This window comes from Geotrypetes seraphini, chromosome 7 (genome assembly GCF_902459505.1).
Source record: "Geotrypetes seraphini chromosome 7, aGeoSer1.1, whole genome shotgun sequence".
In the NCBI taxonomy this organism is placed as follows: Eukaryota; Metazoa; Chordata; class Amphibia; order Gymnophiona; family Dermophiidae; genus Geotrypetes; species Geotrypetes seraphini.
In genome coordinates, this window is record NC_047090.1 from 91598572 (window position 1) to 91621087 (window position 22516).

Genomic DNA, 22516 nt, shown 5'->3' on the forward strand with positions numbered 1-22516 from the left:
TGCACTAAAATATATTTTTTACATTTTCAGTGGGGGTGGGATTCTAGGGAACAGAGAGTGGGCAGTTCTGTGCAAATCACATTACCATGTGCTAACTGATTAGTGCAGGATTAGTACGTGAGCCCTTACCGCCTACAAAATAGGAGCCAGTAGGTGCTCATGTGCTAATATTTTTAATGGCTGTGCACTATTGGCAAAATTAGCACATGCCCATTAATTTAAAAAAAAACAAAAACAAAAAGAAAACCATCCATTTTCTAACTGTGAAAAAAATGCATACCCTTACTTGGAAAGACCCTTACTTTGCTAAGGCCACCTTCCACCACAGCTTAGTAAAAGAACCCTTAAGACTGTAAGCCCTCCAGAGTCAGAAAAATTTCTATGGTACCTGAATGTACACCACATAAACAACTTGTAGGCAGTATGTAAGAACTAAAATAAAACCTTGTTACAGTACTTTAATGCTGCAATTTTCCTTCCTGCTAACCTTTTTCATTGACTGATGTAACATTCCCTTCAGGTTCCCCTTTGCCTATTGTGCCAAATTGTTTATCGTATTAGAAAATGTAAAATTTAATTCCTTACGTTCTAACCTTTTATCCCCAGCTCTTTTCTGTCACAAATTTTACTTGACTATTATAAACTACTTAAATATTAGGGGGGGTGTTAAGACTGTGGTGTAACATAGAGATATATTCCTGTATATTATGCTTAAAAATGTTAAAGCAAATTGTACAGTTATGTTCCTGTCTTTAAAGAGGACATTAAGACTGACTGTTTCTCCACAACCGAGATTAACACTTCGTCTCATGACCAGGAAGTGATTTAAGAGGGAATGCTGAGGCACGCATGAGCAACAGGTTGGAGATGCTGCTTGCGCCAGTGAAGAGCTGAAGAAAACATCACCATTCTCTTTCCTTTTGATCAGCCAACGCCCACCATGACAGACACACTACACAGAATTTTAGAAACAGTGGCAACATGGATGAAAGACCACAAACTAAAACTGAACCCAGACTAAACAAAATTCATACTTCTTGGAAAAAAAACCAACCAAAAAAACAACCTTAACAAACCTAGTAATAAACTCAATCACATACTCCATTCAACCCACTCTAAAACTTCTGGGAATGAAGATAGACAGATGCTGCACCATGCAACCACAAATCAACGAAACAATATAGAAATCATTTGCGGTCATGAGAAACCTAAGGCAAGTTCGAAAATTCTTTGACAGAAAACAATTCCAGCTCATGGTCCAGTCCCTAGTCCTAGGTCTCCTTGACTACTGCAACATCCTATATCTCCCCTGCCTCGCAACAATGATAAAACAACTACAAACAGTACAAAACACAGCCCTGAGGCTAATCTATTCACTAAGAAAACATGACCACATCACCAAGGCATACCTTGACTCACACTGGCTCCAAATTCAAGCAAGAATACTATTTAAATTCTACTGTCTACCATTTAAATCCATAAATGGTGACAGCCCAGCCTACTTGAACAACCGCCTAATCCAAACTACCACAACCAGACACTGGAGAACCCAGACACCATTCACATACCCTCCAATCAGAGACATCAAACGGGAAAAACTGTACGAAGGCCTTCTAGCCACACAGGCAGCAAAACTAGACCACCAACTCTCCAATCTACTAGTCGTGACCCCAGTCTACAAAACTTTCAGAAAAGAAATAAAATCCCTGCTATTCAAGAAATCCGTGAAGACTAAATAACAATGTATGAAACATTTCAATCCTCTGAAGCAACCCGCTCTACTCTGTAACACCTCTGGACATGCAATGGCGGAATAAAAATCACTAATGTAATGTAAGTATTGGGGGGAATGCAGAGAGGAGGAGAGGTGCCAGCACCCCTTGCAAATATGGTGCCCAGGGCAATCTACCCCCCTCCCCTCCCTGGTCCCTCCCTTATTACACCACTGTCTCAGCCCACTCCATGCAAGGCTAACACCCCCTCCCTCCCTTTTCCCCTTTTCCCAAACCATAGTGTGTATTTTTTGCACTGACCATGGCAGTAACAGCTCCGAAACTCACAGAATTTCTATGAGCGTTGGAGCTGTTACCGCCACGGCCGGTGCTAAAAACTGTGATACGGTTTTGTAAGGGGGGGGAGAGAAGTGAAGCCAAGGTCTGTTCCCAAGCTATAGCATGAAAATGGAGGTAAGAATCAGTCGAAACAATGAAAAAAACCTAGCCTACACAATTACCCAGATGGAACACAAGAGGATCGCAGTCCTCATACATTATTTTAATGTTATTTCTTTGGCTTATATATCAAGAAATGGCTTCTATATTAAAAAAAAGTGTCAGTGCAAACTTTTCAGTGATGTGGTCTCTATTGAAACTAGGTACAACAGCAGGACAAGAATGAAACAGGCTGACAATTCTGCTAGCAGTATATCATTTTATAAGGATTCCAGCTTTGTGTGCAGTATATGAAACATTTATAAATCTTGAAGGTCAATCTGATAATGTAAATATTAATAATACATAAGGAAGGGAATATATGCAGTAATTTACAGCAGTGCTTCTTCATTCTTTAATAGTCTGGAGACATGGAAGACTTGCAATATATTGTGACAGGGTCTACCTGATTTGTGAGATACAATCAGCTCAAGAAGCTGACAGCCCTCTTCCACCACCGCCTCCTTCAGCGCGCAATGGCTGTCTACGTTCAGCTTGAAGCTCTGCAAAGAACAGAACAGCATCGTGGGTTGGAGAAACAGGGAAGTGCAAAGCACGGGTGCAAAATGGGCGAGGTGTATCTTTCTCATGCCTCTTCCAAGCAGCTCCCTCTCCTGCCACTTAAAAGCTAGATTCATAAAAGCATGCTGCTGCATTAGTTTGCGCTAATGCTGATAAAGGATGTTATTAGTACATTGGTCCCACTATGCTTTGCGGTAACTAGTGCATGCTAATATGAACTAAAAGTGGGCATAGGATAAACATTTCAGTTCTTATAGGTTTCACCCTCCGTATAACTTTCATATTTTTCCCTCTTTATTTCACACATTTGTTTCAATAAAAAAAATATTAGCATACGTTAGAACTTTGTAATATGCACTAATAACCATAATATACATTAATTCATAGGTAAACATATATTAAATCAATTTAGTGCTCACTAATCACCACCACCACCCTTTTTTTAACTAAGCTGCGGTAGAGGTTTCTACAGTGGCGTGGAGCACCAAATTCTCTGATGCAGCTCCGACGCTCATAGAATTCATATGAGCATTGGAGTATTTGGTGCTCCAGGCCGCAGTAAAAACCTCTACCACAGCTTAGTAAAAGTGTGGGAGGGGTACTTTTTTCTTTTGAGGCATGCTAAAGAGCCAAATGCATGCTAACAAACGTACATCCCTAGGACAAACATAATAGTACATTTTAATATAAACACTTCAAGGGTCAAACCTACATTTACATCTATGTCCAGCAACTCTGGAGCTAAGTTCACTGATGATGTAGCACCCCCTACTGGTATGAAGTAGATGGATGTTGTTAGCTGGCTACTAGAACCAGTTGAGGACTTGTGTTATTTATTTATTTTAACTCCTACTTTTTACTTCACCTCCTTCATGAAATCATGGGGAGCTTTTGAGCCCAGGGTGGTAAAGCAACACTCAGAATTTAGGAAGTTGATTAGTTGGGCTGAGAACTTTTCAGCACCCCCATCATACATAAGGTGGGTAGAAGGTTATAAAAGTCTGGGTTGAGAGGGAATTAGCAAATTTATGTTTGTGGTATTCTCAGAGTTTCAGGTGAGAAGGGAAGGGAAAATGTGAAGGTATTCAATGGGAGCACACTGGTATCAAAAGTGCGCAGGAGCAAGAAAAGCTGAAATCCATCAGTGGACACCCAGATTTTGTCCTTAAGAACCTCATAATCAGATAAATTGTCTGGAAAATACATAAATGCAAGGAGTTCCCAATGACTGAATTTGGCAACAGTCGCTACAGAAATATTTACAACATTGCAGCATAAGCATGTGAAAAATCTGACATGTACTTTAGGTTCTTAATCCAGTGACACAATACAGAAATGCTTATATATTTCAAATATATAAAGGTGGCAAAAATCTTTGAATATAAGCACGAATGTGAACACTGTCATACAAATTGGGACAGACACATAAAGAAACATGGAGGCACAAACTGAGACAGTGTCTGGACCAGTTTTTTATTCATTTATTTCAATTTATATATCACCTTTATTAAAATTACTCAAAGCAATTTACAAATAAGCAAACCAAACCCTTCCTCCATTTATAAACCTCCTCCCCATTCCAAAGCCAAAATCTGGAAAAACATCACCTATACAAAACCAGTCCATTCCAGCCATTTCCCCTTTCCAACAATCATTCCCATCAGCCTTGAGCAATCTCGTCAAAGAATGAATGGGGTTTCAACCAATCTGCTACCCATCCCAGCTTAATTCGGATTATCCTAAAAACTGGTTCTCTCGGCAAACTACAAAGCCATAGCTGACCATCTATAATCTGTAATATCATCCATCAGTAATAGATTACAACAAATGCAGTCAGCCTTAATGCATGCATGAATTTATATAGAAAATCAATGGTGTCTGTGTTAACTTGCAATAATAATACAGTTGGCAATTCTGGAACACTGTTAGATTGGTGTGCCAAAAAGTATGGAAAAGAATAAATAATCTTAGTCTAAATTTTCTATTCACTGGCAATATGATGCTACTATTTTTATGCTATACGCCCACTACCCCAGGGAGCCCTGATCGCACCAGGGGCAGCAAATGATACAGGTCATCAGGATTGCAGGGAGCAGTGTCTCAGCAGTACCAAGCAGTGATTTCAAATTTAAAAAGTTGCTATTATTGTAGCACATGCTTCAGAAAACTACAGGAGCTGATACAACAGGTAAATTGGAATCCATGCACAAAGAGATGAAAAATGTGAATAGTACCTTCTTTTTAAAGCTGTGTAGAAAATGAGCTCAGCTCACACGACTGAGGGGGAAATTCTTGAATACTACCTTTTTCTCCTACTTGGGTTAGACTGTCTTGCTAAGTAAAATCCCAGCACTCAGTCAAATCAGGTGGGGGATATACCACACCTGCTACCACACTAATTACCTTTTCTACAAAGCTACTAAGGGCAGTCGGTCCAAGAACTGACAGGAGGGGAAACTATTTTAGATTTAGTCCTTACTGGTAAATAGGACCAGATGAAAGGAGCAATGGTGATGAGACCAATAGCAAATAATAAAGTCTCTTATCTACCAAAAATGGAGGGGAAAAAGCCTCAAAAGTCCAGAGGTAGTTCAAAACAATATATATTAACACCCCTAAAATGATACGATAAATGTTTGCTAGTTGATGCATTTTGATTTGCATGTTGGGATATATATTATTATATGTTCAATGATGGAGGATAAATACCTTCTATAATCACAGCTCAACTTGCAATAATATTGTATTTAATTAAATATTGTGAAAACCTCAGACCCAAAACCCGTGACTGGTGATAACACCAAACTGGGGTTCATTGGGGGACCATCATCGTTTTTCACTGTCCCCTTACCATCCAACTAGATATTGCATGAAAATCCAGATTGAAAAAACTTATCTGTAAATCGGATGGTATGATCTCAATAATGATCCTCAGCGGTGAATAAATTATCTCGTGCTTATAGTGTGCTAAAAACAACCACTGTTACTCCTCCATAATATGTCCTTGTCCCCCCGACTCGAGTTTCGAGGAATATCTTCTTCAGGGAAGGACTCTGTTACCGGCTCCACATTTCGGCTTGGGGCCGAGAGCTCTGAAGCCCAGCTCTGAAGCCCAGCTCTCGGCCCCAAGCCGAAATGTGGAGCCGGTAACAGAGTCCTTCCCTGAAGAAGATATTCCTCGAAACTCGAGTCGGGGGGACAAGGACATATTATGGAGGAGTAACAGTGGTTGTTTTTAGCACACTATAAGCATGAGATAATTTATTCACCGCTGAGGATCATTATTGGGATCATACCATCCGATTTACAGATAAGTTTTTTCAATCTGGATTTTCATGCAATATCTAGTTGGATGGTAAGGGGACAGTGAAAAACGATGATGGTCCCCCAATGAACCCCAATTTGGTGTTATCACCAGTCACGGGTTTTGGGTCTGAGGTTTTCACAATATTTAATTAAATACAATATTATTGCAAGTTGAGCTGTGATTAAAGAAGGTATTTGTTTAAACAGAGTATCACAGTGTAGTAATTAATATATCTCTCCATATAAAAGTGACAATGATGGAGGATTTCATATGCAAAAGAAAGAAATTTAGTCCATTTTAGGGGTGTTCATGTATACTATTTACCTCCTTTAAAAAAAAAAAAAAAAAAGGCCGGGGAAAATAGATTATATTACATTACATTACATTAGGGATTTCTATTCCGCCATTACCTTGCGGTTCAAGGCAGATTACAAAAGATTAATAAAAACGTTGTTACAATGGGAGAACTATTGATTAGCTAGAGAGGTAAGTAGTAGATCTTTTAAACATTTCACGGGTTGTTAAGGATAAGGCGGTTTGCAAAAGAATTAAGAAGGGGGTCACAATGGAAGCTCTGTTGTTATTACTAGTGAAGTAAAGGGTAGATCAATTGTCAGTTTTAGAGTTATTAAGAGTACGTGATGTTATGGCTGCTTCAGGAATTTCTTGAAAAGTATAGTTTTTATTTCTTTTCTGAATGTCTTGTAGTCTGGGGTGGACGTCAGAAGGTTGGAAATCTGGTTGTCCAGCCTTGCGGCTTGAGTGGCTAGGAGGCCGTCGTGTAGTTTTGATCGTTTTACTTCCTTGATTGGGGGAGGAATGAATGGGGAGTGCGTTTTTCTGTGTCTGGTAGTGGGTGCTTGGATGAGGCGGTTGTTCAAGTAAGATGGGCTGTCTCCGTTTAGGGTTTTAGATAACATGCAGTAGAATTTAAATTGGATTCTTTCTTGGATTGGAAGCCAATGTGAGTTGATGTAGGCTTCTGTGATATGGTCATGTTTTCTCAATGAGTAGATGAGTCTCAAGGCTGTATTTTGGATTGTTTGAAGTTGTTTAATCATAGTAACAGGGCAAGGAAGGAAGAGGATGTTGCAGTAGTCCAGTAGACCTAGTATTAGGGATTGTACTATAAGTTGGAATTGTGTTCTTTCAAAGAATTTCCGGACTAGTCTCAGATTTCTCATGATTGCGAAGGATTTCTGGATTGTTTTGTTTATTTGCGGTTGCATGGTGCAGCATCTGTCTATGGTCATGCCAAGTAGTTTTATGGTGGTTTGGATGGGATAGTTGGTTGCGTTGAGTTCTAAGTTGGTTGTGGTTTGGACCTTGTCATTTTCGAGAAGGATGAATTTGGTTTTGTCTGGGTTGAGTTTAAGTTTGTGATCTTTCATCCAGGTTGTGACTGTTTCAAGTGTTCGGTGAAGTGTGTCTGTCATGGTAGGTTTAGAATGATCATATGGGATGAGGATGATGATGTCATCTGCATAACTATATGTGGTTATGCCTAGATTGTCCAGATGTGTTCCTAGAGAAGCAGTATAAAGGTTGAAGAGGGTAGGGGATAGTGGAGATCCTTGTGGTACGCCGCAGGGGTTTGACCAAGGTTCTGATTTTTCTTTGTTTGATTTTACACTGTAGGTTCTAGATTTTAGGAAGCCTTCAAACCAAGAGTATACTTTATCTGAGATGCCTATTGCATCTATGATCTGTAGAAGGATGTTGTGATCTACTAAGTCGAATGCAGCAGTTAGGTCCAGTTGTATGAGAAGCATTTTTTTCCCTGTACTAAGGTGTTGTCTGACAGTGTCCATAAGGGAGCCTAGTAGTGTCTCTGTGCTGAAGTTGGTTCTGAAGCCTGATTGCATGGGGTGGAGTAGGTTATGGTCATCTAGGTAGTTGTTGAGGAGTTTGGCTACTAGGCCTTCTATAATTTTGACAAATAGCGGAATGGAGGCAATAGGTCTAAAGTTAGATGGGTGGTTTTGTGGTACTTTTGGGTCTTTTTGGATTGGGGTGATGACGATTTCGCTGAGGTTATCAGGGAAAATGCCTTCTGTGAGCGTGGATTGAATCCATTGTAGAAGTATGGTGCGGAATTTTACACTGGAGGTAGTAAGGAGATATGAGGGGCAGTAGTTGAGGTCACAGGAGGCATGGCTGTATTTTTTGTAGAATTTATTGAGTTCGGACCATTGTGTGTTGGGGAACTGTGACCATGTTCTGTCTGCTGCAGTTGACTCTTTTTCTGAAGGGTGGATTATGATTGCATTTTGATGGGGTGGGGTAAGGTTGAGAGTGGCTCTGGTGTTGGTAATTTTGTTCTTGAAGTGTTCTGCTAAGAGGATGGCTGAGGGAGGAGGGGTGTTATTGGTGGTTGTGTAGGGTTTGGTGTCTGTTAGATCTTTCAGGATTTGGAATAGTTTTTTGGAATCTTGGGTTTCCGTGCCTATGAGATTAGTGTAGTGGGTTTTCCTCTTGTCCTTTAGTAGATTTTTGTATTGTTTGTTGATTTTTTTCCAGTCGGTTTTTGTTTGATCTAGGTTAGTTTTTCTCCATTTTCTTTCTAATCTTCTACACTGTCTTTTGAGTTGGAGCAATTCATTATCAAACCACTGGTCTGATTTCCTGCTGGTTCTGGTTTTGGTTTGTAGAGGGGCCAGTTCATCAAGGATGTTGGTGGTCACATTCTTCCAGTGAGAGATGAAGTCTTTTGGGTCGCAGTCTTGGATAGTTTCGTCTACTTTTGACCAGAAAATGGTTGGCTCGATATGTTTGCGTGCGGTGTATGTGGATTTTTTGGATTGAGGTGTGGGTTTGGTCTTGGTCCAGTTGATGTTGAAGTTGTATGTGTAGTGGTCTGACCATAGGGATGGGGACCATGTTCCGTTGGGAGATTGGATTGCTGGGTTGGATGGTTGGTGAGTCATGAATGCTGCAATGTCCAGTTGATGACCTTTTTCATGGGTGGTTTGTGGGTTTAGGATCTGGAAGGATAAGGCATTGAGAAAGGATAGACAGTTATTTGCTGGTGTGGAAGTTGTGTCTTCTAAGTGAAGGTTTATGTCTCCTAGGATAAGATTATATTCTGCTGTTAATGAGTTTTGGTAGATGAAGTTTTCAAATTCAGGTCTCACTGTGGTCCAGTTTCCTGGTGTTATGTAACAGAGCATGCAGTTTAGTGAGTTTTTTAGTGTTGGGTTTGTGAGATGACAAGCGAGGAAGTCCATTTGCGGGGTGGATGTTTTTTCTTGTATGCTTAGGGTTAGGGAGTCCTTGATTATTATTGCTAGTCCTCCTCCTCTTTTTTTCTCTCTGCAGGTCACTGTTATTTTGTATCCCTGCGGGCATACTTCTATTATTCTAGGGTCTGTGTCTGAGGTGAACCAGGTTTCAGTGAGGAATAGGCAGTCAAGGTTTTCGGTTTTTATCCAATTTTTTATGTTTTCTGTTTTGGATCCTAGGGCTCTGATGTTAACATAGGCACATGTAAGGGAAGCCATGTCTGTCTGAATAATGTGAGCTGTTTCAGGGTAGATGAGTGTTTTGGGAGATGGTTGAGGTTTGGTTTTGGGATGTGTTGATCTTCTTCTCCAGGATACAGTGATAGGGTGTTGAGTGCTGGCGTGGTGGTTCGAGTTTCTTGATGTGAGTGTTCTTCTGTTGGGAAGTTGGAAGTTGGTTGTAATGGAGGTTGTGGTTGTGGTGGGTAAGTTGTTTGCTGCTGCTTTCCAACTAGAAATGAGGAGGATTATCAAGAGGGTGGCTAGTGTGTGTGTATGCAGGGATAGCTTTATTTTTGGTGTTTGGGGTTCGGGACTGGACTGGATCAGAGTGTTAGAGAGGAGGAATGGCTCTTCCTTTGAGTCCCGGCTCTCCTGTGTCCCGGCTGGATCGAGGGGGGTGGAGCAGGGCTCCCACGCTGGACCCGATCTGGCTAGCTGATGTAAAGGTTCTGGCGCTGGGCCTTTTTGTTTCTCCTGTGTCCCGACTGGATCGGGGGGGGGGGGCGGAGCAGAGCTCCCACGCTGGTCCCGATCTGGCTGGCCTGTGTAGATGTGCAGGCGCTGGGCCTTTCTGTGTCTCCTGTGTCCCGGCTGGATTGGGGGGGCGGAGCAGGGCTCCCACACAGGTCCCGATCTGGCTGGCCTGTGTAGATGTGCAAGCGCTGGGCGTTTCTGTGTCCCCTGTGCCCCGGCTGGATCGGGGGGGGGGGGGAGCAGGGCTCCCACGCTGGTCCCGATCTGGCTGGCTGATGTAAATGTGCAGGCGCTGGGCCTTTCTGTGTCTCCTGTGTCACGGCTGGATCGGGGGGGGGGCGGAGCAGGGCTCCCACGCTGGTCCCGATCTGGCTGGCCTGTGTAGATGTGCAGGCGCTGGGACTTTCTGTGTCTCCTGTGTCCCGGCTGGATCGGGGGGGAGGGGGAGGGCGGAGCAGGGCTCCCATGCTGGTCCCGATCTGGCTGGCCTGTGTAGATGTGCAGGCGCTGGGTCTTTTTATGTCTCCTGTGTCCCAGCTGGATCGGGGGGGGGGGGAGGGGCGGAGCAGGGCTCCCACGCTGGTCCCGATCTGGCTGGCCTGTGTAGATGTGCAGGCGCTGGGCCTTTCTGTGTCTCCTGTGTCCCGGCTGGATCGGGGGGGGGGGGGGGCGGAGCAGGGCTCCCATGCTGGTCCCGATCTGGCTGGCCTGTGTAGATATGCAGGCGCTGGGACTTTCTGTGTCTCCTGTGTCCCGGCTGGATCGGGGGGGGGGGCGGAGCAGGGCTCCCACGCTGGTCCCGATCTGGCTGGCCTGTGTAGATGTGCAGGAGCTGGGACTTTCTGTGTCTCCTGTGTCCCGGCTGGATCGGGGGGGGCAGAGCAGGGCTCCCAAGCTGGTCCCGATCTGGCTGGCTGATGTAAATGTGCAGTCGCTGGGTCTTTTTGTGTCTCCTGTGTCCCGGCTGGATCGGGGGGGGGCGGAGCAGGGCTCCCACGCTGGTCCCGATCTGGCTGGCCTGTGTAGATGTGCAGGCGCTGGGCCTTTCTTTGTCTCCTGTGTCCCGGCTGGATCGGGGGGGGGGAGGGGGGCGGAGCAGGGCTCCCACGCTGGTCCCGATCTGGCTGGGCTGTGTAGATGTGCAGGCGCTGGGCCTTTCTGTGTCTCCTGTGTCCCGGCTGGATCGGGGGGGGGGGGTGGAGCAGGGCTCCCACGCTGGTCCCGATCTGGCTGGCTGATGTAAATGTGCAGTCGCTGGGTCTTTTTGTGTCTCCTGTGTCCCGGCTGGATCAGGGGAAGGGGGGGGGGGGGGGGGCGAGCAGGGCTCCCATGCTGGTCCCGATCTGGCTGGCCTGTGTAGATGTGCAAGCTTGCAAACTGGTTTAAATCTGACAGCTCTTTTTTTTAATCATCTAAGGAGAGATTGGTTACACCTTCTATTGTAGTTTACTGGTGAAATTTGTGCTGGTTCCGAACAGAGGCTGGGTCTTAAGACTTTAGTTCAGATATAAATATTCCCCATTTTTGTCTTTAAATGTATGTTTCCCAATTCAAAGAAGACATGAGTAATTTTTATTGTTATGCCCTAGGGTGTTGGATATAGGGGCTTTTTGTCCTTAAATTCCCCTGTAAATGCATGATAAGGTATAATGATCACACATATATTCTTTGATTCATCTCTGCTTGTTTTCGAGTAACAAAACTATTGAAGCATGCAGTAAGCGGCCGTCTTAGGTTGAGAAAGCAGAGTGAGATGTATTAGCCAGTAACTTACATGTATATTAGATATTTAGAAAGTTCTCCTCTTAAAATTTATTTCTTCTGAATTTGTTGGATAGAAGTGAATATTGTTACTAAATGATCCCAATAGTAGGTTATGCAATAAGGACCTAATTTGCATGCCAAACCAAGAAGCATATATTAAATTTAGCATGTGCACCTGATAAGGCCAAATTTATATACAATGCTCTATTATATTCAGGTAATCAGGTGCACAGTAAAGAGAAAAGTTTCTCTCCTTTATCCACTATTCACTGTGCTTCGGATAAAGGTTAAATCATACCACCTGTCTTAGACCAGGTAGAGTTTAACATGTTTGGAAGAGCTCAGATCAAACAGAATTTGACAATTACAAAAAATCAGTCAAAATGCACACAGAGGAAATAAAACCCTGCTCTTTATCAAGATGAAGGTATGACCCCCCACTTATGCTAATCTTCATATACATGCTCTCATTTTCTCTGTCAATGGCGTACAAATCCATAAAAAGAATTTTTTTAGAAAAATAAATGCCAATGAATCCGACAATTTAACCCCATGGGTTCCTCAGACATCAAGTGAAAAATCCACTCTTGTTCCTGTTTAATCAGAACCACTTTCCTATCGTTCAAATCTTCATGAATGTGGTCTATGATGCAACATTTGAGAGACTGAATGGATGTTCCTGTTGTAAGCAATGCTGAACTAGGCATGGTTCTGTTCTTTCACAGTTTAAACTGTTCTTGTGTTCCCCCAGTCTGGTTCTAAACCGTATTGTCATCAGCCCAACATGCATTTTAGGTCAGGGACATATGATGACATATACAACAAAACTCAAATTGCAAGTAGTATATTTTAAAAAGAATTGTTGATCCAATTCCAGAGTGGACTCACGTCATGCATGTCCCATATTTTTATGTCCTCCCCTCTCAGTGGTCACCATTCTATATTCCATATCTGCAGAACATAAAATCTCCTGCAAACTGAGATTTCTGCTAAAAGCAATTCTTAGCTCTTTCCTTTGAAAAACAGAATGTAATTGAAGAATGCGCCATTGCTTTTTTATAATGTAAACTATCTTTCCTATTCCGCTGGAGTATCTTAGAACAGTGCTCTTCAACCTTTTTACACCTATGGACCGGCAGAAATAAAAGAATTATTTTGTGGACTGGCATCGGTCCATAAACTGGTGGTTGAAGAACACTGGGCTAAGTCGTGGGCCAGACTCTGCCCATCTCTACCCAATCTCCACCCCAGACCCTGCCCCCATAGTCCTAATTATAACACTATTTTTTCCATTCATTTTTCATATATACACACAATATAATCTTATTAACAACGCATCGATTGTACCACGGACCGGCAGTTGAAGAACACAGTTTTGGGCCTGATGCACATGCCTGCCTTGTGGACCAGCAGGAAATTTCTGTGGACCAGCACTGGTCCATGGACCGGTGGTTGAAGAACACTGTCTTAGAACACAGGTGGGAATCCATTCTTCTCTCGATAGGTTCTTTAATCTGTATTACAAAATTTTGCCCTCTTGTAGGCATTAACAGTGTTGGACGGATATCCTCTACCGGTCTTTTTGTTGTTTAAAAGTTTTTAAATCTGAACAATTTCTCCTTTACCTGAGAAATTGAGAAAATGGCAAACTTTCTTTTAGCGAAAAAGGGTGGCTACTCCCAAAATGGAGAAAGGTGTTCCTGTCTGTTTCTTTCAGAAACACCTTGGAGATAAATGTGTCCCCTTCTTTTTTGATACAAAAGTCTAAAAAAGATATTTCCATGTTACAGACACCATGTGAGAGACCATACTGAATTGGATCTTCTGGTGCCTCCCATTTAACCAAATCATAAACTCTTGCAATTGGGCTTTGGTCACTTTACGTCCATCTCGCAAGTCGTCCAAAGTTAAAAAGCGCCTGAGACACATTTTCGAAAGATACGTCCAACTTTATTTTACTTTCGAAAATCGTCTAATTATACGTCCTGCCGATCTGATCGTCCAAGCCACTAAATCGTCCATCTTTATACCATATTTCCGTTCAACTTTCCGTCCAAGTCCAAAATGCCTAGAACAAACCCTTTGGGCGTGGGAGGGGTCTGCAAAGTGATGGACGGCACACCCAGACATGCCATCTAAATAGTGGGGTACCTTACAGGGCACTGCTGTGAACTTCACAAAAAGGGTGCCATGGCATCTCCTCACTACAGCTCCCTTATAGGTGATGGTGAGCCCCCCCAAACCACCTCCAGAATCCCCTAGACCCACTTATCTACCACCCCAATAGCCCTTATGGCTGCAGGAGCCACTTATATGCCAGTAAAAATGGGTTTTGGGGGTGTATAAGGCAGTGCACATGTTTAAGTATCAATGCAGTGATTGCAGGCTCTTATTGGCATGGATCCTCCTCTCTATGGGTCCCTCCCTAACCCACCCCCAGGACGACTTAAGCTGCCTCTGTGCTGGATGACTAGGCTTTCCTATGCCCGGCTGCCAGGTGATGATGGTCTGGAGGCTGAAATTTAAAGTTGTGAATAAAATTTTTATGGGGGGTGTTGGTGATCACTGGGGTAATATATGGGGGGTCTGTTATGTGTTTGCAGTGCTTATCTTGTGAGTTTAGGTGGGATTTTGTGACTTAGACCATGTTTTACATGGTCTAAGTCACAACATCCAAGTTCTGTCAATCCTGGGCTGTATAACTTTCGGTTATACATGCTGTACGACTAAATTTAAGCCAGCCCACGTCCCGCCCAACTCCCGCCCTCGACACGCCTCCCGAAACGCCCCATTTAGCGTTGGACATTGAGCGGCACTATGAAGGCCTAGGTCGTTTAGAAATACGTCCAAACCCCATTTTTATTTTTGGCACTTGGATGTTTTTGAGAAATGTTCATCCAAGTGCCGACTTAGGCCGGTTTTTGGACGTTTTTTTCTTTCGATTATGAGCCCCATTGTCTATAAATTTGACCCATAATTTTATAAGACCATAAAAATGGTTGTCTTCCCCCCATCTTGACTCAAAATTCTTCATAAACAAGTTTGCAATTGATGAGGCCATAGTTGCCCCCATAGCCACTACTGAAATCTGCTGGAAAAAATCATTTTTCAAAATGAAAAAATTTCATTTTCATTGCAATCTCTATTAATTTGACCAATAGGTCTGTGGGAATTTTTCTGCACTCCGACGTGGATTCCAGTTCAAAAAGCCCATCTAGTGCTTCATTTTGTTTTATCATTGTATATAAGGATTTGACATCTAAAGTCACTGGATAAGTGACCTTCGAAACTTCAACTACTTCTGACAACCGAGACAGGAAATGAGAAGAGTTGCGAATGTATGAAAACCCTTTGGTGGGCTGTGCAAAGTTTTATGAATTTTAGGTAAGAGGTAGATCATTATAACCCGGGGGGGCATGTTGGATTACAAAACAAATACTCATGCCATAACAAAACCCTTGTTCAAGCCATTTATACGTTAACTTCTTTAATATATATATCTGTAAAAAAGGGAGTTTTTTTGACCAGTGATATATATGCCTTTTCTGATGATACAAATACCAGAAGAGAGTTGCCAATAGTGAAGGTGAAATTGTGTCTTTCACAGAAGATTGTGCAACACTGAGATTTTTTTTTTTCTCCCTTTTTAAATTAGAAGTCTTTGCTCTTTTTCTTTTTTCTGTTGTTTTGGGTTTTTTTTGTTATTGTTGTTTTGAATGGTGTATTTGGTAGTTTGCTATAAACGTAGCCAGCCAGTGTTGAATATTGACTTAGTTGGCTAAGTTTATAGCAGAGAATAAGAAAAAAGATTAACCAATATTAACAAGATACTCAAAAAGGTTAACCAACCAGGAGATTAGTTACATGAAGGAAAGAATCTCAGAATTGCCACTCCGTGGATCATAATGAAATTATCCAACTAAGGAATTGTGGCAGGAGTATCTTTTATAGATCCAAAACCTTCATATTATTAATGTGTTTAGTTAAAACACTTCAAAAAATTATTGTAAATAAGTTACTACTTTAAAAATATGTTCTTTTTTTTAGAGATTTTAGCTATTTTATAAATTAGATTTTTCAATTAACTTTTTTAAGCATCATTGAAGAAATATGTGCTACTGAATCTGAAGTATGTCTTGCAATCTCTGATGGCTCCCAAAATCAAAACCGGTCTCACAGAGGAGAAAAGGCAGGACCAGATAAGGGGTAAATCCTTCATAAGAGGCATGGAATTAGAATGAGATGGTCACAATGCAGCCTTTTTTTCCATCAAAGCTGGGATGTTATTCTGCAGTGTCTGTTCTGAGGTTCCCCTGAAACAGCTGTTCCCACACAATGTGGGTAGAGTGGTTGTGGTGGAAAAAACTAGAGTAGCTTCTTACTGTGCTACTGTTGGTCTTCTGACATCTGGAAGCAATTCTGTGGTTATTCTGTCCACTGTAAAAAAAAATCTAGCCAAGTGGTATAAATATTCAACAAATAACAAAAATTAATACTCCACTCATGTGAAGAGGTCTATATTCCTTCTGTCATACTCCACTCTTATAAATTTGTTATTTAGTCATACTTCTGACATGGTGTTCATGCAGGAAAAGGCCTCAGAGGTAGGGAGTACTATGCTTCTGGTCTCTTAAATGGTTGTTACCAGCGTAGGTGTCTTTTAGACACGTACTCCGTGCTGCAGTCATTGGCCAAAAACCTGCTTGGTGCAGGTTTTTTTTGAAACGTGTTATGCTTTTTCTAATTAAGAATTTCTTCTTTATACTCCTACACCTTCTATTGTGAAATTTTACTAAAAAGTCTTATTCATAAATAACCACTGTATGTTATAGTGCTTATTTGTATGCAGACCACTTCGATATTTGAAAAGACTTAACAGAATGTTACTTAGCTTTAGTCTTCAAGTTATTCTGTTTTCTTCCTGCGCTTCACTAATTTTGTGCCGTCTCGTACTACCGGGGCATACAGCACCTATGGGACTGGAGCCGACGCGGCCGGCATTTCGCAGACCGTTAGTTTGGCCGATGTTTCAGGGCCAATTTTCGGACAGTAGTATTGCCTCTTAATGTTCTGTCACGAATTTTCAAAAGCATAACCCAATCTAACCTTAATATCCCTTCATTAAAGATGATTGGCACACGCCGTACTACCATTTTTTCGGTAACAGCCCCAACGATTTGGAATTCTCTTCCGTTGTATTTAAAAATGGAAAATAATTTAAAATCATTCAAAAGCAAATTAAAATGCTTCCTTTTTAATGATGCTTTTAACTGAAGTTTTACTTTATTTTAAATTTAATTTTAACTGATGTCTTATTTTTAATCTCTTTTTTCTTTCTTTTGTTTTTTTTTTTGTTTGTTTTTTTTATTTCTTCTCCCTGCCCTTTTGTACTTTCCATTAATGTTTCTTCCATTTACTATAACAATTGTATTTCCCCCCTCTTTACCATGTGTGTCTTTTGTTCGTTCGTCCACAATAACTTTGTATGTATTATAGTTCGCCTGTAGTTTTTTGAAAAAGTATGTATTAATTGTAATATTGTTTGTCTAAAGGAAAAAAATTTTTTTTGACTCTGTACAACGCTTTGTAGAATCGATAAGGCGTTTAATCATATAATTAAAATAAACAAACAATAAACAATAAACATAAAACGTTTCAAAAAAAACTGCACCAAGCAAGTTTTGGCCAATGACTGCAGCACGGAGTACATGTCTGAAAGACACCTAGGCTGGTAACAACCATTAAAAAGACCAGAAGCATAGTACTCCCTACCTCTGAGGCCTTTTCCTGCATGGTCAGGTGCGTCTTATGGAATGAAAAATATGGTAGCTGCTAAATGGTGCTAACAACCAATTATTGGCTGTACATGTAGTCAGTGTGAATTAATGGTAATTGGCACTAATTAGCAGTTCCTTGTAAACTACCCTTAGGGCTAGATTCATTAAAGTCTAAACTGTCACAGGTTTAGTGACAGTTGCTGCTAACCAACCCGATTCACTAAACGGCCCACTGTGTGTTTTTTCCCTCAATCACCTACTTTCCTATCTGACAGCAGTTAGATGCAAGTATTTTACACTATCCTTTGAGCTATCATAGGTGCTTACATCTAAACTAAGACATGTAACTTACCCTATATTCTATACTGATAAATAAGTATATAATGGTGACAAGTCAAAACTGCATGAGACAATCACGCACAGACATTGCTGGGCAGACAATCACACGCAGGATGTCAGAGGACATCAGCACGCTGAATTAAAACACAATTTTAAAGTGCTCTGAGGAGGGTGGGGGAGAACCCCCCACTTTACTTAGAACTGTTGGCGCTCCCAAACTGTAATTTTTTCCTAAAAAGAGGGGAAAAGGCTGTTTCCTCTATAATGGGGGTTCCCCCCAACATCCCCCACAACGGAGAGCCAAGTGTTCTAAGTAAAGTGGGGAGGGGTTACACCCCCCCCCCCCACACACACACACACCCTTGGAGCGCTTTAAAATTGTGTTTTAATCCAGTGTGCTGATGTCTTGTGCCCAATTGTCTGCCTGGCAATGTCCGCGTGCGATTATCTCACGAGGTTTAGTCTATAACTGCCATTATAGAATTCGCACCATTCCAGCACCTAGATTTAAGTGACCTTTTAAGAATTGCAATAATTAATTCACTTCAGTAAATGGGCTCCTAAATGAATATATGAGTGGAACAAAAGCTCATTATGATGTTCTCAAATATTGTTAAAACTATGATTGCTCAGTACCGCATGATGTGTGTACACCGTGGAAGGATTTTCGATGTTTGGTCGCATGATGCTGTCTGGCAGATAACAATACAGTATTTGAAAGAGCATTCTTTTGGCATTATGCCTCACAATACACAAGGGACAGACGTCAAAATCCTTTAATCTTGTTTGTTATTGGCAGCTCTTCAATGATTGCTCTTATGATATTAGATAGTGTTTTAAGGGTCAAGGGCTTACACCATTACATCTTCAGTAATGAATACAGTTGTAACTCTATTAAATGCACTCAGCTTGTAATGGATGTACTGAGCAATGTCCAGTTGGTTATAATATAAAGTGCACATAACTTATAAGGAATGTGGTGATAGCATACTCTCGCTGATACAGTGTTACGCTGAATAGAGCTGTACAAGGGCTGCGTTGGTGTACTTTGTAATTGATGTCAAGAAGGTCATTTTATATAAGTGGGCAAAAGCAGGCAAGATACATAAGTGCATATGTTGCACCTCTCTTAGAAATGAATTGTCCCTGATAACGGTGAGGCATAAAATTGTACCTGCTTTGAGGCAGGAGCAACCTTTTGTGTGAGTATATGCATGTGCTGGAGTCCTGTGAGCTGTGCTGCTTGTTTGTAGCCTTTAGACAGCCAAGGACCCTAAAAGACCCTTGAGGAAGACATTTTTATTTTGCCGAAACACGGCCAGTGTTGGGTCATTTTTATTTTATACATTCTTTGATTACTGTACTGTGGGTCCGCTGCTTCAGGGCCAATTTTTGGGCACGGACACAGTAGTATTGCCTCAATGTTCTATCACGAATTTTGTGACTGTATACACCCGTTGTGGATTGTTTTAAGATTATTGTTTTTAACTTATTTGGAAGCTTATTAAACTATAAACTGGTACATCCAGTCTTCTGTTCCATAATCTTTTTGTTGTTTGATATGCATGTGCTGTTCATGCCCCCACTCTATCCAGTCTCTGCCGCTGAGAATGCCTACATATATGTTACATACAAATAAATACTATGGGGTAATTTTATAAAGTAATTATCAAGTATGTGTGGCCTGTTATATAACATTTTGACTGGCATAAAAGAATGAGCATTGACATGATGGCATCTGGCTGGTAGGCATAAAAAGAAGTTGAGTCTGACCAGAGCATGAATTAAAGGCAGGAAGTCATTCCATAGTTTAAGTGCAATAAAAAATAAAAAATATATATAAAAAAAAGGCAAAGAATTTCTAGTGGACACATTGGGTCAGATTCTATAAATAGTGCCTACATCAGCAGGCACCTAGAAAAAAGGTGCCAGCTGCATGTCAATCACAGGTACCATCTACAAAATGGTGCCTAACGTCGCCGATAAAAAAACTTAAGCACCAGTAAGGCAGGCCAGAATAGTACTGGCCTACATTACAGGCACCTAGGTTCTTTAGAGAATCAAACCTATGACTGTCTTTGCCCCCAAACATGCCCACTTAGGCATTATACGCCACTAAGCGCCATGTGATAGCAGCCTACCTTTTAGAGAATCAGGTAGGTGGCTATCGGCCAATTAAACCACCTATTAAGGTGGTTTGGGTAATTAAGGTAGGGGTCTCTTATAACATTTGGCCCATTATGTACTCTTTTGGGAGGAAGCAAGACATGCCAATAAGCATCCACGGATCAGAAAAGAACAACTAAGAGTATGAGGAATAACCAATGAGGATAAATATAAACACTACAGTATATTCATCTTCACTCCAAGAAAAAAACAACTAAGAGTATGAGGAATAGCCAATGAGGATAAATATAAACACTACAGTATATTCATCCTCACTCCAAGAGTTTTTCAAAAACATGTTAATTTCTTTTTTCTTGATATACACCTATATCTATCTCTATATACGAGATATATATCTTGTATATATCTTATTTCAGAAGTCCAAAAGATTTAAATAGAAATTACTAATCCAGTCTAAACTTTCTTTTATAAACTTTAAATCCCTCTTAAAAACTCACTTTTTTACACTGTCATTTGGGATTTCTTTCCCTAATGCTAATTGTGGTCGGGTTGCTTGCACATGAAGATGTCTGTTAATGATATACCGCCATTTAGAATGGAATCAAAATAGTCCTTTTTAGCAATGGAACTCTGTTTTCTTTCATTACTATTTTTTTTTAAATTAACTGGTTGTAATCTGCTTTATCCTTGCCAGCTTAGGCAGTGTCATAGTGAGGATAAGTGGTGCTCAGGGTTGTGATATCCCTCTCCTGCCCTCTTCTCCACTCCCCCACTCCTTTCCGACCTCCCCTACTGTGTGCACGCAGCGTGCCCCCTTCCCTTCCCCATACCTTTTTTATTTTCCAGCTGAGAGCAACAACACGAACTTGCTGCCCGAATCGTGTTGGCTATCCCTCTGAAGTCACTTCCTAAGGGCGGGGCCAGGAAGTGACATCAGAGAGAGGTGACACCGACACAGGCAGCAAGTTCATGCTGCTGCTTGTGCAGGAAAAATTACAGAGGTACGCAGAAAGGGAAGGGATGCACACGCATGATGGGGGGCAGGAAGAAAGGGACACAGAGAGGAGGATGGATACCTGCTTCCTTTACAAAGACCATGCTCGGGGCAGACCGCCCCTCAAGGTGATAAAAATGGCTGATGAGATGCAGAAATGTCCCATTCACTAAACTTCACAGCAAAGCATACACATAATAATTTGCCTTTAAAAAGAGCAATTTTTAAATAATGCACCTATATTTAGGCCCCTAGAGGTAGTACATATTCTATAAGGGAAAATAGACACCTAATTTTCTTTACAGAATACTAGCATAACATAGTAAATGACAGCAGATAAAAGACCTGCGAGGTCCATCCAGTCTGTCCAACAGTCACAATCATTTTCAAGGCCATGTTAAACCAACAATCCCATAATTATTCATTTTTTTCTTGCTACGTTCCATTTTACTTGCTAAGTTCCATCATAAAATGTTTTTTCCCTCTCCCCTGAGATAGGCTAGACCTGTACCCAGACTATTTGAATGTTAAAAAAAAAAAAAAAGTGTTTTTTTGCTCCTGATCCATGTTGCTGCACACGGGACACAGCTAGTAGAAGTCCACCTGGCATCTGCCACACTGCTCCACTGCTGAAGTCACCATCCAAGTTAACACAAGCCTATCCCTATCCGTCTTGCCACATAGAAGTTTGTCCAATATCGGCTTCACTGCTGAGGCTGCCATTTAAGCACCACTCCTCTGCTCATCATAATGAAGTTTTAGCTCTAGTTCTGTAGAGTTTTGTGTCACTACGATCCTCTTTTTATTCAGATCCTTTGTGTCTATCCCATGTATTTTTAAACTCTGTCACTGTTTATGCTTCTACCACCTCTCCAGGGAGGGCATTCCAGGCATCCTTATGTGAGCCATAGGACTGGTATAAATTTCATGCCTAAATCGTAGAGAATGATATAGAGACAAGAACCCACAATTAACCATGGAAACGGGGATGGGTACAGAGCCCATGGGGACGTAGCACAGACAGAACTTTATCCCTGTGTCATTCTCTAACTATCCTTAGATGGAATAGCATCTATAAAATGCTACTGTCAATATGTAACAACTTAACACATCTTAGTCAACTAACAACTGAATTCAATGATTAAAAAAATGCAGAAGCTACTGTTGGATTTAAATGAAGCATTGTTAGATGACATCAATTGTGTTTTGTCTACTTTGATATAGAAACAAGAGTCTTGTCTGACGATCAGACTCCTATCATCGGCACATGGCAGGATTAACCAATAGGCCAAGTAGGCACGTGCCTAGGGCCCGAAATGGTCAGGGGTGCCCGATGAAGGAGGGCATCAACATTGTTTTTTCCAAACGGCGATGGACCCCTCCATCATCAATCAGCAAAGCGGGCCCCCCCAATCGGCAACGCGGGCCCCACCCCGATCAGCAATGCGGCCTCCCCCCATCAACGGAAAGTAAGACAAGCAAGCAACGTGGGTAAGAAA

At 41.5% G+C, this 22516-nt stretch overlaps 1 protein-coding gene across 1 annotated transcript in view; it reads right to left on the minus strand.

Annotated features, from left to right (window-relative positions):
* The window catches only part of AKAP6 (A-kinase anchoring protein 6), a 629015-nt gene that overhangs the window by 528827 nt on the left and 77672 nt on the right, over window positions 1-22516 (minus strand). Inside the window, exon 5 of the mRNA XM_033953244.1 lies at window positions 2617-2713. Coding sequence (XP_033809135.1) covers window positions 2617-2713 — 97 coding nt within the window. The remainder of the gene's footprint in view (window positions 1-2616; window positions 2714-22516) is intronic.